Below are 14,403 nucleotides of genomic sequence, written 5' to 3'. Positions count from 1 at the left end.
CAGATTTGCTGAGCAGTCGTGTAGGTGACAATCTGGGTAAGCATATTGTCACTCAGAGAAGATATAACCAGCTCATTAATAAGCGATTGTAACGGTGTTAGAGGGAGTTTTTCGGATTGAGCTGAAGGCGAGCTTCATCGGTGTACTGAGCTGGACAAGGACGGGAGCCATCCAAATATTCTTCAAGGTCGCGAGCAACCACGATATTGAGTAATTGATTTTTCCAAACCAAGAAATTGGTTTCATCAAGTTTAAATGTAAGAGCTTGAATGACAGAAGGAAAGAGGTATTAGAAGAGGAGAAATGGTGTTTGGAGTGAAGGGAGCTGGAGCAGAGATAGTCACTGCCGGAGCTAAGGAAGAAGAAGATGGGGTCAGAGGAGAAGCCATCATGTGGCTCTGATACCATAAACAATGTAGAGAGAATTTTTGTATTTTGTGTATATTCCGTGTATGTAAAAACTGGTACAAAAGAGACTCTATATATTTACAAAAGGGAAAACTAATCTGAAGCTATACATGTGGTAAGTACCACAAGAATATACAAATACAGAAATATATCACTTATCAATTCTCAAGTTTTATTGATAGTAAACATTAATAAAACTATCATTTCTTCAAACTAGATTTTTCTATTTAAGCTCAAGTTATCATATAAATATAGGATTTATCTTCACTTTTAAAATTATAATTTCAAAGTATTTAGTGTGAATCAATCTAATGAAATAACAAAAAAAAATCAAAGAACATTACTTATAAGGCAAAACATAATATTTTTGTTCTAAGCTTGGATGTGCTTAATATAATGGCACACCTTAATCAAATAATATTATGATTTTGCACAAATGAAGAACAAAGTGTAAATATATTCCAACAATAAAAAATACAAGATATTAAAGATGAAAGAAGATATTTGAAGAAGAAAATCCATAGACTTTGTTGCACAAAATGGGAAATCAACATACAAAAAAACATTATCTAGTTACATATTGTTTCATCTTCACCTTAATAATCTTAAAAAGATTAGAAACTTGTAACTAGAATAGAAAATACAAACAAAAAATTACAAACATAACTAGGAATATTTGGAGGAGAACCCTCAAATTGTTCCTCTAAAAATACATAGAAAATTAACCAAGAAGAAGAAGATAAAGAGAATGGAGTGGTCGTGAAATATGGTAAGTGTGTAGTGTAACCTCTTCTAAAATGGTCTTCCAATCCCTTATTTATAGCCAAAAATAAAGTGTTAAAATAATCAATTTAAATTGATTAAATTAAATTTTAAATGAAGAATAATATGGCATAATTAGTGTATAAAGATGTCTTGAGCTATGTGAAGGTGAATTTTGGGATGTAATGATGGATTTTGTAGTGAAATATGTAGAAAAGTTGGGTAAAAAATGACATTTTTGGATATTGTGGGACAATGAGACACTCTTGGGCTCAAGAAAATTGGAGGCATGCATGGGTTTGGCAGCTATTGATAGGCCAAGGAGCTGTTGGGCTCACGTGGGCCTAAGTTGGGATGGCCTGTGGAGCTGGGAAGGCTGCAGGGAGCAGGCGGGCCGGGTAGGTGGCATCGTGGGCCTAGAGGCAGCTGGGAGGCACGAGCTGGGCCGACTAGGCAACTGGGGCACGGGCCTGGGCTTTGGTGGGGGAGGCTTTTCCAAGGCTTTTTAATAATGTCATTTTTTCCTTTCTTTTTTTTTCAGATTATTTTCTCTTTTTTTTCTAAATTTTCAACCCAAAAATGCATCATATTCCCTATAAAAATAACATAAATTAAATTAAAACTAAATATTTTCAATAAAAAAATATACAACATAAGTTCCATGAAAATATTAATTAAAATTTAATTTACTTTGACATTTAAGCTCAATAAAATCACATTTCTAACTTGTAATCTAACAACATTATTTTCAACTAATTAAACTACAACATATTATAATAAAATATCTATAAAAACATATAAAATTCTAAAAAATTACAATAAGACTAATAAATTCAAAATTACTTAAAAACTTAAGAAATTACTTAAAAGTCAAAGACTAAGCAACAATTAGCATAAAAATTGTGGTAAAATAACTCTATTTTGTAGAGTTATCAACTTCCTCTTTTGTTTTAAAAGATAATAAGTCTAGTGATCTATTTCTATTATATATTATGATGTTATTGGGTAACCAGTTCTCTTACTGATTGCTTTTTTGTAGCATTGTATCTGTGTTGTGTTGATGATGGTAATCAATTACCCTTGAGTAATAATTTTTTCTTTTCTGTTATAGTTGATTGGTTTCTATATATATAATCTTATAAGGATGTATTTTTTTTTTTTATTATGGAGCATATTGATGTGATAATGTATTACTTGAGAAGAAATGTTATATTGTCTAAAGGTTTGAAGGTGAGAGTACCTATCACTGACAGTTGTTTTGGGCAAAACATACTTTTTATGTATAAAGATTTATTGAAAAAAAGGTAGCGGTGCATTTAAAGTAGATGCCAGTTGTGTTGCTTTGAAGATAATGAAGGGGGAATCCATGTTTTGTGCAACTCATTGGAATTTGCTTGATGATGTCATTATTCTTGTTAATGTGAAGACTCTTATGCACTGGATTATGTTGCACTTTGATATATAGTAGAGATCACTTAAGGTTTATGATTCAATGTCTGGTGCAAAGCATGGAAATCAGACTTTACCTATTGTTAAAGCATTTGCTATTTTGATTTCTCTTCTATTGGAGAAGATTGGTTTCTATGATCGTCAATATATAAATATTGATGTTAGTCCTTATGATGTCGTGGAGAATGATGCTTTGAAGTTGAGCAATGCTAGAGGCATTCCTCAACAGATTGATTGGTTAGTTAGTTTGTTTGATTTTAGTTTTTTTTTTCTTTGTGTCATTTTGTTTATATGTTCTTAGTTATTTTATTGTTTGTTTCCAATATGCAGCAATTGTCGTGTGTTTTCTACTTATTTTGTGAGCAAATAATACTTGGGAAGGAGAATGAGGTGCCTAAACATATTGATGTTCGTTTCCTTCGCGAAGACATTACTGTCAGCTTGTACTTTCATGGAAAGAAGAAAGAACTTGAGGGATACTTAACTAGTGATGAGTTCAATGAAAGACTTTTAGAGATGAGACAGAAAAGAATGAAGATTGTTGCATAGGCTTTTAGTGATGTTATGTTTCTTTTGTTTTTTATTTTGCTATAACAGCTATTAAATGATGGGTCAATTTCTAGTTTTATAGTTAGCTATTTTAAATTTATGCTTATGTAAAACATTGGAACTCTTAAGGTCATTATATATATCAGTTTAGCCTTTTGTTAGTTTATTTATTGTTTTATTTTTATTTTTTTGTTCATTATTTTTTCAATTCAATTATAAATATATATTGTATATAATACTTTTGTTAGTTATATTGTATATAACTAGTTTTCTATTTGTTTTTGTATTTTTTTTCCTTTGTTTGATGGAATTACTTGAGGGTAACAAGTTCCCATATGGGTTGTTTAGCTAATTTTCCAAGTGTAATTGGGGGCAAGAATGATTTTGAGGGTAATCAGATACTCAGGCTGTTTCTTTGCTAATATACCGAGGGTAACTGGTTACTTCAGTATTTTTTAGATTCCCCCCCCCCCCCCCCCCCCCTAGGTTTGTTGTTTTTTAAATTCAATTATTAATATATATTGTATATAACATTTTAAAGCAGGTAGTTAGTTTTCTATTTGTTTTTGTATTTTTTTTCCTTTGTTTAATGGAATTATTTGAGGGTAACCAGTTCCCATATGGGTTGTTTACCTAATTTTTCAGGTGTAATTGGGGGCAAGGATGACTTTGAGGGTAACAAGGTACTCAAGATGCTTCTTTGCTAATATATCGAGGGTAACTGGTTACTTAAGTGATTTTTAGATTTTTTTCCCCTAGCTTTGTATTAGTAAAGTAAGATAACTAGTTTATTAAGTTAATATTAGATTTCAAGAAGGGCTTTAAATGTAGCAGAAATATGTCAACCAAAAATGTGGTTATTTAAATTTTTATCATGCTCATGTGTTTGTTTTGCTTTTTTATTTATTTATTTATTTTTCTTTCTTTTTTTTTCTAGGATTTCCTACAGTAAATTAACTTTGATATTACATATAGGGGAGTTTGTCATAGAAGAAAGTAAATGTTTTAATTTTTTTTTTTTTTTTTTTGCTTTTAGATTGTTATAGTGGGTAATTTGTCTTGTATTGTTATATCAGGGTAACCAGTTACCTATATCGTTGTTTTGATGATATTTTTGGGTAACTGGTTACCTTCATGTTTGATTTCTTTTCATTTTTCGGTAACCAGTTACTTTCTTTGCTGGTATATTTATGTTGATGGTGACATTGATAAATAAGAAGTAAAAAAACTTAATAAATTATTTTGAAAGGAATTTATAAGTTTGTGTAATCAATCAATGTGTTTAAATTTGAAACAAACTTATTAAAGTACTCGATAATACTTGATGAATATGAAAGTCACTTTTTTAATGAATAAAGCTATTATAGGTTTATTTTGTTGTAAAATATTAAGCTATGTCTTTTGCTTTTTCTGTTTGTTTGGCTTCTCAATTGGAGGATGCCTGCAAATATTCTTGTTATGTCCTGGTTGCCCACATTTCCCACAGGTGATAATTAATTTTAGTTCCTCTCTTGATCTTATTCTTTTCTTTCTTGGTCTTCCTGCAAAGATTGTTGCCTTTGGAGGCAAGACCACTATGTCCAAGTGTTGTGGGAGATTCCATTCATCTTTATGGGACAAAGGATGAGTATTTTCTTGATACAATGCTTTCAATGTTTCTGTTTCGTAGAACTCCGTACATTAATTATACACACCCATGTTTCTCTTTGCAATCACAACTACTACATTCCCACGAAGCATTTCATCTTCTTAAAACATATTGCAAGTGCATGCTCTATTATGTATATTTACTGTGAAATTCATCCATTTTTCATCACGAACTTGATATTCTATTGGGTTGAAAGGCAAGGCCTGACAATAGTTTTGTCATAAAATAGAATCAGATAATAAACATTTTAACTAGAATGAACTAGTTATCCTTCTTTGTAACTGTTTACCCAAAAAATGACTACCTGATAACGTGGCAGAATTAACATACACGTGAGATACGCGTGAGCATTTAAGTGAGTATGATCTATTCGACCATTGACCCGAAGAGAATTCACTTAGCATGTAGTATATTTCAAGGGTGACCAATCTGGTCGCAGCATTTCATATATTTCCTTCAGATATGTAATTTTGCATTTATGTAATAATTATGATTTCCATTATTACTTAGACACACATGTATTAAATGTAATTAAGTCCCATCGGCCCATATAAAACTCCTTGAGCCTATAAATAAGAATCAAGGGGCTTAAGAGAGTGGACTTTTTTTTGGACTTTTTGAACTTCGGAATTCTAAGAGAGAAATATAGCGTTTTTATCCACCATACTTGTATTCATCCTGAGGCTGGTGAAACTTGTGAACCCTAGTTCATTGATCACAATTCTTGGGATTCTACATCAATAAGAACACTAAGTGGATGTAGGTTATTATCATTTTCTAGGGTCGAACCACTATAAATCTTTGGTGTCGTTTATCTTTTATCTTGATTTCATCTCATTTCTATCGTTTTACTTGACTTCGTGTCGTTGACCAAATCGAGGGTCAACATTTTGGTGCTTTCATTGAGAGTTGAACTCAAGACCTCCAAGAAGATCAAATGGAAAAAACGAATAGAAAGACTGGACAAACCTTTGGTACTGCACCAACCCAGCCTCCTCCGCAAAATGTGGCTGATAATGAGCCACAAGTGGCTTTGGAGGAGGAGGAGGAAATGGATTCTGAGACCTTGAGGACGACACTGATTGTGTTGCAAGAGGAGTTAGCCAATCTGAGGGCTAATCAAGAAAATGTGGCTAAAACGATGGCGTTACAGCAGAGAGAGATTGACAGGCAACGCCAAGAGTTGAATGAGCGGTAGGCCGACATGGATCGCCGGCAAAAGGACGCCACTACTGCTCTAGAGGCAGCCATTCAGTTGGCCCAAGGACAACCTGCACCAGCCTCACAACCAGATCAGCCACCCAGTGTGCCACCACAGCAAGGTCCTCATTCAGATCATCCACAACATCAACACACTCCGCCTCAACTGGCAAACCCTCAGAGGCCAAAGCAACCCCCTTCTCCTCAACAGGATATGTCATTTCAAGAGCCTGAGCAGCAACCACCTTCTTGCGCTAGTCAAGATAATCCCCAGCAGCAAATGTAGAATAGGGCTAGGCAGCCTCCCCAAAGCTCTAGAGGTCAGACTGCTGAGGAGCCAAACCCACCGAGCAGGGGACAACGTCCTTCTACTGGCAGAAGGCAGGTTGAATCAGGCTCTGCGGTCAGGGCCCCCCCACGACATAATAATGCCCGAGGACCTACCGACTAACGCAGGCCTCCACCTGATGGTCGAGACATGCCAGCAAGGGGAAGGGGAAACAGTGCGATCAGCAGGACACACCATAGTTGGTCACACTTTAGGGATGTCCATGACTATAATGAGGCAGATTCCAGGAGAGAAAATGTTGGTCGAAGGCAAGGAGAGAGGGGTGGAGAACGGAACCCCCCACCAAGAGAGAACCGGCCGACAAGCCAGAATGCTGGGGGGCAGCCTAGGTAGCCTAACGTCTTTGATCAAATAGGCGCGAGCGAACAAAGGCAAAGGGATGAGGATTTGAGGGATGTTCTCAATGACATATGAGAAAGATACAACAAGTATGCCCCTCCAGCACCGGTTTCCCCAATAATACCAGACGCTGTACAGACTCAGCTCGATGCGTTGAATCAGGCCGTCCAGCAGCTAGTGGGGAGCCAGACATCCCACATTGAATATGACCGGAGAAGAGGCACTCTGTTTGTACAAAGAATAGCAATGGCCTAGACCCCAAGCAAATTTAAGATGATGGTCTTGCCCAAATTCACTGGATTAGAAGACCTAATAACTCACGTAAATAAATTTGAGATACAAATGGTCCAGAAGGTGTCAGATGACGCTCGATGCAGAATCTTTCCAGTCACCTTGTCCGATACTGCTCAAGAGTGGTTTCTCAAATTCACTCCTACCAGCATAGTATCTTGGGAAATGTTCGTGAAGGAGTTTTACGGACAGTTTTATGCTAGTTGTGTACATCCGACCGAGGCCAACCAACTGGTCGAGATACGCCAGAAAGAGGGAGAAACCTTGAAGGGGTATGTCCAATGTTTTATGCGAGATGCTGCTGGGGCTAAGGTAGTTGGTGATGAAGGAAAAATGATGGCACTTACTACTGGAGTACAGCGTCATTCATCCCTCTGGAACAACTTGCGGAAGAATGGAGTAAAAAGCACCCAAGAATTTATGGACTGAGCGGACAGGTACATCAAGCTCGAAAAGGCCATTGCCAACAAAGGGAAGGCGCCCACAGATGACCAGGGTCTGAAAGAAGATCCCACCAAAGCCGCCAATGGGTCAGGGAAGCCCAATGGCAACGACAAAAATAATGGGAAAATGAAGCAAAAAGGGTGAACCATGAGCCATCAACGCTTAAGAACAAGTTCCCTAAAAGTAACAGATACGAGTCGAGGTTCACCAATTACATGGCCCTATTCAATAGCAGAGCAGAAGTGTACCAGGCCAGTAACACCATTGTTCCCTTCAGGCAACCATCCCCAATCAGGAAAGATATCTCCAAGAGAGATACAACCAAGTTTTGTCATTTTCATAACGACTTGGTCATGACACCAACGAGTGCAACCAGCTTAAAGATGAAATTGAGTTCCTTATCAGACAAGGACACCAGAGAAGATATGTACAATCCCCTGGAGGTTCTCAGCGAGAGGCTCAAGGAGGCAACGAGCAGGCACCTGTACGCCAAAGCTCGCCCTTTTTACAGCCAACTCCAGTTGCTGGTACATTGCTGACCATCTGTGGCAGCCCACACCTGGCGGGTGATAGTGGGAGGCAAGGGAAAGGTACACCCGAACCTTACGTCACGACCAGGACTTTGAAATGCTGAACGTAAAGTAGGAAACTCCCAAAAAAGCTCGAACAGAGGAAGAACCGATAACTTTCTATGAGCTTGACGCTCAACATGTACGATTTCCCCATTCGGATCCTCTGGTCATAGATGTCCCCTTCGCTAATATGATTGTTAAATGAGTATTGGTGGATACAGAGAGCTCAGTGACACATTCTGTACAAATCTTCGCTGGAGAGAATGAAGTTATCAGTGCAAGATTTGGAGCCATGCAACCAAACCATTTATGGTTTTTCCAGCGAAGGACTTGCGCCAACAGGGTCGATCAGGCTTCCAGTCACAGCAGGAACTGCACCGGCAAATAGGACTTTACTCACTAATTTTATAGTAGCTGATTGTCCTTCTGCATATAATGTTGTGATTGGAAGACCTATTCTAGTCGACCTGCGAGCCGTGACCTCGGTCTGGCACCTGGCCATGAAGTTTCCAACCGATGCAGGGGTAGGATGTGTGTTGGGAAACAAACGAGAAGCGCGGGAATGTTATAATTCCTCGATCACCAAGGAAAAAAGGGGCAGATTGGGGGAAAAAGCCGAGAAAATGTTGTTGTTGGTAAATGAAGTACAAGCCCAATCAGGTGAATAGGTCACCAAATAGGGTGTTGCCCAAAGTGAGGATAGGGATTTAGATCCTCACTTTGGGGATTTTGAAGAGAGTGTAGGACCTCGAGGAGGTCCAACTAGAATAAGCAGATCCAACCAAGGTTGTGAAAGTCAGTAAAAACTTAGAGACAACAACAAAGCAAAATCTGGTGGAATTTTTTAAGGAGAACCAGGAGATGTTTTCCTGGTCGCATAAAGATATGGTTGGGATTGACCCAGCAGTTATCAGCCATGTCTTGAATATAGACAAAAAATTTCCACCAGTGCAACAAAAAAAGAGGCTGCTCGACAAAGACAGATCAAAGGCGTTAAAAGAGGAAGTCGAGAAGCTAAAGGAGAACAGATTCATCAGGGTAGCATTTTATCCGTCTTGGGTCTCTAACCCTGTACTGGTTCCCAAGTCGAATGGAAAGTGGAGGACGTGCGTGGATTTCACAGACCTCAATAAAGCCTGCCTGAAGGATTTTTTCCCACTCCCAAGGATCGACCAGCTGGTCGATGCCACATAAGGGCATGAGATTTTATCATTCATGGATGCATACTCTGGGTACAATCAAATTAGTATGCATCCACCTGATGAGGATCACACTAGCTTTCAAACTGATACATGGCTTTACTGTTACAAAGTAATGCCTTTCGGTTTGAAAAACGCTGGTGCGACTTACCAGCAACTGGTTAACCACATGTTCAAAGAGATGATCGGTGTTAACAAAGAGATATATGTTGATGACATGCTGGTCAAGTCGAAGAAGGCAGAAGAGCACATCGGAGACCTGCGAGAATGCTTCAACATCTTGAACAAATATCAGATGAAGTTAAATCCCCTCAAGTGTTCATTCGGTGTTGGATCGGGAAATTTTTTGGGATTCATAGTAAACTCACGAGGTATCGATGCTAATCTCAAAAAGATCAAGGCCCTGATCGAGATGAATTCGCCTGCCAAAATTAAAGATGTTCAAAGCCTAACCGGGAGGATTGCCGCTTTGAGTAGATTCATTTCTAAATCAACGGACAAGTGCATTCTATTTTTTAATCTACTCAGGGGCAACAAGAAGTTCGAGTGGAAAGAAGAGTGCGAGCAGGCTTTTCAAGCGCTAAAGTCTCATATGTCGCAACCACTGATCTTATCCAAGCCGATCAAAAAAGAAACTTTGTTCATCTACTTGGTAGTCACCGAGTATGCTGCTAGCGCTGTCCTGATCAGAGAGGAGGAACATGTTCAAAAAGTTGTGTATTATATACGCAAGAGGCTAATAGGAGCAGAGTTGTGGTATCCGCCCATTGAGAAATTAGCTTATTGCTTGATTTTGGCCTCCAGAAAGTTGCGACCATACTTCCAAGCTCACCCTATCGTGGTACTCACCGACCAGCCACTACGACAAGTTTTGCAAAAACCAGAAGCCGCCGGTCGATTATTAAAATGGGTAGTCGAACTTGGGCAGTTTGATATTTCCTATTCGCCACGAGCAACTGTGAAGGGACAGGCTCTGGCAAACTTTATCGCGAAATTCACTGGAATCCAGGATACCGAGCCGATAGAAGAGCCTGAACTCCAAAGTTAAACTCCTTCCTAGAAGTTGTTCGTAGATGGCTCTTCCAACAAGCACAATGCTGGAGCAGGTTTAATCTTAGTCACCCCCGAAGGACATCGATTCCATTGTGCAATCATATTTGACTTCACAGCATCCAATAACGAAGCCGAATACAAGGCCCTGCTCGCAGGATTAAGATTAGCCAAGGACATGGATATAAAGTCGCTTGAGATCTAAAGTGACTCCCAGCTAGTGGTGAATCAAATTATTGGAGAATATCAAGCTCGGGGTCTTAAGATGGTTGCTTATTTGAACAAAGCAAAGGACTTATTGGCATAGTTCGAAAAGTATACCCTCTAGCAAACACCTCGCGATTAGAACTCAAATGTTGATGCTTTGGCCAAGTTAGCAAGCGCGAAAGATGCTAACACCTTAAACATAGTGCCAGTTGAGCATTTGTCCGCACCAAGCATTCAAGCAGAAGAGTCTTCCCTAGTAATCCAAGTGACAGACACATGGATGACGCCCTTCATTAAATACCTAGAGCAAGGAGTGCTGCAAGCGGACAAAAACAAAGCAAGAACCCTCCAGAGGCAGTCGGCTCGATTCATTCTGGTCGATGGAGTTGTATACAGGAGAGGTTACTCGATGCCACTTTTGAGGTGTGTTTCAAAGAAAAAGGCCAAGGAACTAATGCGAGAAGTCCATGAAGGTTTCTGCGGAGATCATGCTGGGGGTAGAGTTTATCAAAAAAGATCATAAGGCAAGGATACTTCTGGCCTACAATGAATGAGGACTCTGTGGATTTTGTTCGGAAATGTGACAAGTGCCAAAGGTTCTCCAAGATACCACAAGCAACCCCTAATGAGCTCAAACAAATGCAAAGCCCATGGCCATTTACAGTATGGGGGATAGATTTGATCGGGTCTTTACCCACAGGAAAAGGCAATGTCAAGTATGCAGTAGTTGTTGTTGACTACTTTACAAAATGGGCCGAAGCTGACCCACTGGCAACAATAACGACCAATAAGGTGCTAGATTTTGTGGTCAAGAACATCGTGTGTCAGTGTGGGTTGCCAAGAAATATTGTCTCAAATAATGGCACACAATTTGACAGTGATATGTTCACGAATTTTTGCGAGAGGCACGGGATTATCAAGAGTTTTTCATTAGTAGCTCATCCGCAAACAAACGGACAAGTTGAAGCTGTCAACAAAACCCTGAAGGACACCCTGAGGAAAAGGCTTGAGGAAGCAAAGGGGGCATGGCCAGAGCAGCTACCAGAAGTCCTTTGGTTGTATAGAACGTCCCATCGAACAACAACGGGCCATACTCCATTTTCTTTGGCCTATGGATATGAAGCCATGTTGCCTGTTGAATTAGACCCACCATCACATAGAAGGTCGGCATACGATCAGAGTGCTAATAGTCAGTTATTGATGGAATCTTTGGATTTGGTCGATGAAAGACGTGAGCAAGCTCAACTTCGAGTGGCAGCTTACCAGCAAAAGGTCGCTCGGTATTTCAACTCTCAAGTGCGTGAAAGAAAATTTAACGTGGGAGATTTGGTACTTAGAAGAGTTTTTCTTAACACCCGCGATCAAGCTACCGGAGTGCTTGGACCTAACTGGGAGGGTCCGTATCAAATTGAAGAAGTCCTCCAACCAGGCACCTATAAACTTGCTCGCTTAAATGGAGATCTCATTCCTCGCTATTGGAATGGAGAACACCTGCCCAAGTATTATCAATAAAACAATTCTTTTTAAAGAATTGGCTTGTATTAATTTCACTTTTTACAAGTTTATGAACAAGAGTTAGTTAGTCATATGACTAGTCACTTATAAGTGTAAGATCAATTTTTGATCACTCATACAGACACGATTGTCCATTTATTACGAGAAATAAAAGGAACTATGCGCAGCTAGTTATTATTGCCAATTATTGTATTTATTACAAGTATTTGCTCATTATGTGTGTTATTTTGCTATATAATCATTTTTTATAAGTATTTATTACGAGCAGTAATGTTCGAACAAGTCTTGGTCATGGCAAGTGACCAAGGACCTTAAGCTCCTCAATCACTTGAGGGGCATATAAGGTACTAAGCAAGCAAAGCATATCAACAAGCATATGTAAACACACGACCAAAATAAGGGAAAGCATACTACGGTACTTTGAGTATTTTTCAAAATTTTGTTTAAATTTTGTCAAATCAAAACAAAGTGCTATGCTAAGTTCGTTCATACGAGCAGATGTTATAATAAAAAACAAATATTATAATGTCAAAATAGAAATGTGTTACACTGCGAGCAGTTGCTGCTCGGATGTAACTATTAATTAAAAGGAAGCTGCCCTACACAGCAAAAATTGTCTTGATATCACGAACTGTGGTTCGTATGTCCTGGTTACAAATAAAAATAAATAAATAAAGCTATTGAGCGACAGAAGCAACTGGAGGATCTTGCTAGGGCTATTGGTAAACTGTGGTCCCAGCATCCTCTTCGACGCCTTCAATGCCTGTCGCCAAAGAGATCTTAGGGGATTCCTGAGCTTGAGCTTTCCTCTCTTCTTCCAGGCGAGCAGTGCATTTTTCCAGTTCGGCCTACTTCATATGCTCTGGGGGATAGTCAAAGTTTGCCTCGGGGTTGCTTTTCCAGAACATGTAGAAGCAGTTGAACGTTGCTCCCTTGAACTTCTCTAGGTTGCGACCATTGGTTTCTTCGAGCAGTTTGACGCGCTCTTCTTGCTCGGCAGTTTCTTTTCTGCTGATCACCAAGTTGTCCTGGAGTTTGGAGGCCTCCTTGAAGTTCAGCACCGAAGCCTCCTTATACTTCTCCTTGGCTTCAGTGATTTTGACCAATGCCTCTTAGTGGTTCTTCAGCTCCTCGCCCAGTTTGGCATTTTTCTCCTCGGCCGCTCTCAGCTGCTCGGCATGTTTGGCCTCGACCGCCTTAAGCTGCTCAGTGTGTCTGGCCTCAACCGCCTTGAGCTGCTTGGTGAGTATTTCCTCGACTGTCTTGATCTCTTCAGCATGCTTGGCAACAATCTCCTCTGAACGATGCCAACCAGTACTCATGGTCAAAACTCCCTGCAATCAGAAAAGAAAAAAAAAAGTAACGTTGTTAGTATGAGTAAAAGGGCAAGATAGACAACTAAAGCACAACAAAAATGGCAACTTACACTGAGTACTTCATTCAGTGCGCGACTAAAAAATTTGGTCGATCTTCATGGAGGAAACATTGATGAAGGCTTCCTGGCTACACCGGTGTCTTGACAATTTCATCAGCTTGTCGTTAGCCGAGTTGTATGCTGTGTTCAGGATAGCCTCGACCTGAGTCTTTCCTGACTGATCAGGAGGACTTGGGTTGCGAGGAGCTGGAGGAGTCATGTCGAGGGGAGCCAGAGGAGGGGTCGTGTCCTTGGATGGTGGTGGTGCAGGAGGATCCTCAGTCCGAGCCTTTTTCTTGGAGGGGTCGCTACTGCTTTCCCCAGGGTGTCGCCTGCTTCCTTTCTTCCTGCTCGCAGGAGCTTCGACATTGATGTTACTGTACAAGTCAAATGCTTCTCCGGAAGGCATGACTGCAGGATGGAAACAAACGATCAGACAATATAAATTAAGTTACTTAAAAAAGCAAGGGAATAAGAGAAAGAAAATTTCTAAGTAGTATACCCGAGCTATTATTATTGGTCGATACATTTTTTATGGTATTACTGCTACACTCACTCTCTGCCTCGAAGAAGTCTGAATTTAAACTATTAATCACAAATTTAAAGTTGTCGTCCCCGTCAAATAAATGACAGGGAATGGGCAAGTTGTCTAAAGTGAGAAGTCAGTACTGTTCTCGTCAGAAGACTCGAGTACGGGCTCGGGGTACTCTGGAAGTTTTTTCTTGCCCTTCCCATGTTGGGAAGGGGCAGCAATAGCCCGTGGGATGCTGGAGGGTTCCCTGATGATCACTCATGTTGCCCCCCGTCTTGGGGGTTGTGACACATCCTGTTGCTGCTCAAGGATCTCTCCTCCGGTAGCACTCCCTGCGGTGGACTCCCTCACTTCTTGGTGAGGTGCCAGGAGGCCGACCAGCCTTAAGTTGCTTTAAGTAACCAGCCCTTGATGCTCTGCTCAATGTTCGTCATGCTGGCCAGGGCTGCGGCCCTTATCTCCATCTCTAGAGTGG

General features: G+C 39.9%; 1 protein-coding gene across 1 annotated transcript; it reads right to left on the bottom strand.

The window, feature by feature from the left end:
* Positions 1-13,094: 13,094 nt before the first annotated feature.
* Positions 13,095-13,805, bottom strand: LOC133806296 (uncharacterized). The gene is made up of 2 exons (XM_062244416.1): positions 13,467-13,805; positions 13,095-13,316 (listed from the first exon to the last, which is right to left on the bottom strand). Exons 1-2 carry the CDS (start codon positions 13,803-13,805, stop codon positions 13,095-13,097), a joined length of 561 nt encoding a protein of 186 aa, XP_062100400.1.
* Between the last annotated feature and the right edge of the window lie 598 nt (positions 13,806-14,403).

This window comes from Humulus lupulus, chromosome X (genome assembly GCF_963169125.1).
Source record: "Humulus lupulus chromosome X, drHumLupu1.1, whole genome shotgun sequence".
Lineage (NCBI taxonomy): Eukaryota > Viridiplantae > Streptophyta > Magnoliopsida > Rosales > Cannabaceae > Humulus > Humulus lupulus.
Note: the sequence above shows the minus strand (reverse complement) of the source record. Positions and strands in the feature narration are given on the sequence as shown.

Bases quoted from the DNA above. Each gene is read 5' to 3' on its own strand.
- LOC133806296 (XM_062244416.1), bottom strand. From the start codon at position 13,805: ATGCCTTCCGGAGAAGCATTTGACTTGTACAGTAACATCAATGTCGAA. The intron at 13,317-13,466 runs GTTTCCTCCATG...TTCTGATTGCAG, and splicing joins GCCAGGAAGCCTTCATCAAT to GGAGTTTTGACCATGAGTAC.